This window comes from Emiliania huxleyi (assembly GCF_000372725.1).
Source record: "Emiliania huxleyi CCMP1516 unplaced genomic scaffold EMIHUscaffold_483, whole genome shotgun sequence".
Taxonomy (NCBI): Eukaryota; Haptophyta; order Isochrysidales; family Noelaerhabdaceae; genus Emiliania; species Emiliania huxleyi.
The window spans coordinates 48,062-51,603 of NW_005198367.1; the positions used below are offsets into that span (position 1 = coordinate 48,062).

The 3,542-nt window shown below is 63.7% G+C and overlaps 1 protein-coding gene across 1 annotated transcript in view; it reads right to left on the minus strand.

Annotated features, from left to right (window-relative positions):
- Window positions 1-2,650, minus strand: part of EMIHUDRAFT_470572 (hypothetical protein) — a 4,890-nt gene extending 2,240 nt beyond the window's left edge. The window contains exons 1-4 of the mRNA XM_005767592.1: window positions 2,324-2,650; window positions 1,509-1,590; window positions 1,250-1,313; window positions 214-721 (exon numbers count right to left, since the gene is read on the minus strand). Coding sequence (XP_005767649.1) covers window positions 214-721; window positions 1,250-1,313; window positions 1,509-1,590; window positions 2,324-2,359 — 690 coding nt within the window. The 5' untranslated portion in view covers window positions 2,360-2,650. The remainder of the gene's footprint in view (window positions 1-213; window positions 722-1,249; window positions 1,314-1,508; window positions 1,591-2,323) is intronic.
- Between the last annotated feature and the right edge of the window lie 892 nt (window positions 2,651-3,542).

The following is a 3,542-nucleotide window of genomic DNA, read 5'->3' on the forward strand; positions in this document are numbered from 1 at the left end:
TTTAACAAAAAAAATGAACATGATTAATTCATTTTATGAGAGGATTTTTCCATGAATTTGAACAATGTTGTGATAGTGTGTCATTGGCATTTGCAAACTACAGCTTACAATGGTTTGTTTTACCGAGAAATCGAGCGCCTTTAATTGGTTGTCCTCCGCAACAGACATCGTAGCGAGGCTACATAACATTGGGGGCATTAGGAAGCTGCGAACGTCGGCACTGGTAGCGGCGGCGGCGGTGGTGGCGGCGGAGACACCATCATCATCGCGGCCGCCGCAATCGCCGCCCGAGTCGCCGCCGTCGCTCCCGTCGCCCTCGCCGCCGCCGCCGTTGGGCGCCGCTTCCCCGCCACCGCCGCCCGCTTCCCCGCCGCGGCCCTTGGCCTTGCCGCGCCTCCCGCCGCGGCCGCCTCCGCCGCCGCCGCCGCCGCCTCCGCTCTTGCCTCCCCCCGCTTTGAGCAGTGCGGCATCTGGGACAGGCAGCTCGCGCAACTCCGCCTCGATCCGACGCACGTTGGCGGAGTGTTGCTCGATCGCCGTCTCTGCGGCGGCGACGAAGCCGTCGCGCGCAAGCACACTGCTCATGAGGTAGCGGCAGGACGCCTCCCCCATCGCCCGGCGCGAGCCAACGCACAACATCTGAGTCAGACCGGCAGCCTCGAGCTTCGCCACGAGCGAGTCGATGGCTTTGTTTGTGGCGGTGCACGCGAGGATGCGAGACCTGCGCGGTGGAGACGTCAGTCAAAGACCTGCACGCGCACGTGCACATGTGTGTGTGGACAACATGACAACAACAACATGTACATGTGTGTGTGGACATGTGTGCGTGCGTGCGTGCGTGCGTGCGCGCGTGCGTTGTGCGTTGTGCGTTGTGCAGTCAGTGCAGTCAGTGCAGTGTCGGGGCGCGTGGCATATCACGATGGCCTGCTGGAAGAGTACGGTACTGTGCAGTGCATTCAGAGCGCCGCGCGAGTGCAGCGGATAAGAGACAGTGCATACGGCAGGACACAGTCGCCACTTGGAATACAAGAATGCGTATTCGACTGTTAGGATGCGCGACCTCACCCGCCAAGGCAGGCGTGCACTCTGCTAGTACTTGTGTGCTCACACCACTACACTGTGGGGGGTGACCGAGCATGATGTATGTGCGCGTCTGTGCGTGTGTGGGACAGACGCTCTTGTCCTACGCGCGGGGCTTCCCGCGGGGGACCAAAGACGTAGTACCGCCGCCGCTTCTAGGATGCGCGACCCGGCCGGGACGCGAGACAGGCAGGCGGCGGTGATGAAAGACGACTTGCCCGTGCCGGGCGGACCTGTGGGGAAAAGAAAACCACCAAAGGTCGGGGCGGCAGTGCGGCAGTGCGCCGCGCATTCGAAGCACCGCGTGGAGACGCAGGCCGCGAGCACGACGAGTGCAGGTGCGTGCGGCGGAGTGCGTGCCCTCTCGAGCGCTCGTCGGAAGGCATGGAGTATGCTGTAAGCCGTGTCCCGCGTCTAGACGCGCGGACCCTGCACCACCGTCACGGCGCCGTCGAGCCCGCACAGAGCAGCGCGCTGCCCTGGGTTGAGGCGCGAGAGCTGCTTCTGCACCTACATGTACATGTACCACACCTCCCGAGTCTCGAACCCGATGCGGTCCGGGTCGCGTCGGGAGAGAGAGCGGGAGAGAGAGAGAGAGAGAGAGAGAGAGAGAGAGGGAGAGAGAGAGAGAGAGAGAGAGAGAGAGAGCCGTGCTTCTGCACCGACGGAAGAAGGGACTTTTCGTCGAGGGGCGCCCACGGAGAGTGCGCCGCCGCCGGCGCGGCCTCCGGGCTGGTGAGGGCGGCGGCGAGGACGGGGTCGAGCTTGCCTGAGGACGCAAGGGAGAGGGGCGTCTCAGAGCGTCCCTCTGCGGCCAGCAGGCGGCACGCGGGGTCAACGCTTGCCGATCGAGCAGAGGGCGTGCACGCGCTGCAGCGTCGTGGACGCGGAGGCGAACTCCACGCACCGCGCCTTGACGCGCGGCAGATCGCGAGGAGGCACCGCCCTCCCGTGTCTCAGCGCCTCGGCGTCAAAGGTGATTGCGCGGAACTTCTAGCGGGCCCTGTCCAGGGAAGCAGGGAAGCACCGGCACCTTCCGACAGTTGCATTGCACGTCTGCCCGTGGTTGCGCCGTGTGTTGGCGGCAGCCTTTCGGATGCATCGCAGTTGCGCCGCGCGCATCTCGCATCTCGGATGCAGCTCGACCGCAGCGCGGCCGCATCTCGACCGCATCTCGACCGCATTTGGGCGGCGTTTGGGGGGCGTCTCGCCGGTCCGGTTGGTACCCAGAGATGTAGAAGACGACGCCGAATTCGGCGGAGAGCCAGAGCATGTGCATCGCCGTCGGGTCGGGCGCCGCCTCTTCATCCTCCGACTTGTTCTCCTTGATCTTGACCGTGAGCCACTGCGCGCCGCGGGACGAGTCCTTGACAGGTCCGAGGACGGAGATGGTGCACTCGATGCCGCGCGGCCGCTTGAGCAGACCCTCGGTGACCTGGTCGGGGAACTCCTCGCCCACCAGCTTGAGCCACCGGTGGGCGTACGCCCCCAGCTCCTTGGTTGGCCCGCCTCGGTAGCTGATGAGCGAGTCCGTGTCCTTTCCGAGAAGCGTAAGCAGCGTGTTCTCGGCCTGCTCGGCGTTGTCGAGGAGGCTCGCATTGGGGTTGGCCGCCGGCGCCGCGGTGGGGACCGCGGGCGCCGGCGCAGGAGGGGAGGGCTGTGACTCCGCGATGCTTGCGAGGCTGGCTCGCTCGCCCGGTACTAGCCGAGGTGAACTACTAGCCGCGAGAGTTGGTCAACAAGGGAAAAGAATTTTTTACACGTCGTGTTTGTTATGACCCCCCCCCCCCCCCCCGATGAACACACCAGTGAGGGAGGGCGAGACGATCGAGGGGTCCCGTACCATGCGGAATCGACCCTATCCAGTGCTCAAAAAAGAAAGAAAGAAAACAGACAACCCAAGGGAGGGATGGGAGGACGGCACGCCGCCACCACACAGGGATTTTAAGGAGAGGTGTGTGGTGCGCTATCCGTCGCCTACCCTAGGGAGTCTGCCTCTTCCTATCTCTCTTCGCAGTCTCTCGCCGATTCTCGCTGCAACCTTCATGCCACCTCGCGGTCGTCCCACCCTCGTCGTTCTCTCCCTTGTCACTTCCTCCTCTGTCGCGTTGTTCTCTTCTGCCTCGTCCTGCGACGCCGCCACCTGCCGGTCCCTTGTTCTCGCGGCTTCTTTCGCCTGTCGGCGCAACTCCGTCCTCCTCGCGGCGTATCCTGGCCCCTCGAGTCTATCGAGCTCCCCTCGCGCAAGGACCACATTTCTGACTCCCACTCCGATCATTTGCCTACAGGTCATGTTGTTGCTCAGGTCCACTCTCTCTTCGAACACTCGTGCCTCTACGGATGATGCCGGCGCTGGGGTCCCCTTCGGATGCATCGTGACATCTGACAACTGGATTTCCACTGGTTCGTCCTCCTCGGAGTCATCTTCCCCGTCCTCCTTCCGCTCGGCTCTTCGCTCGGTA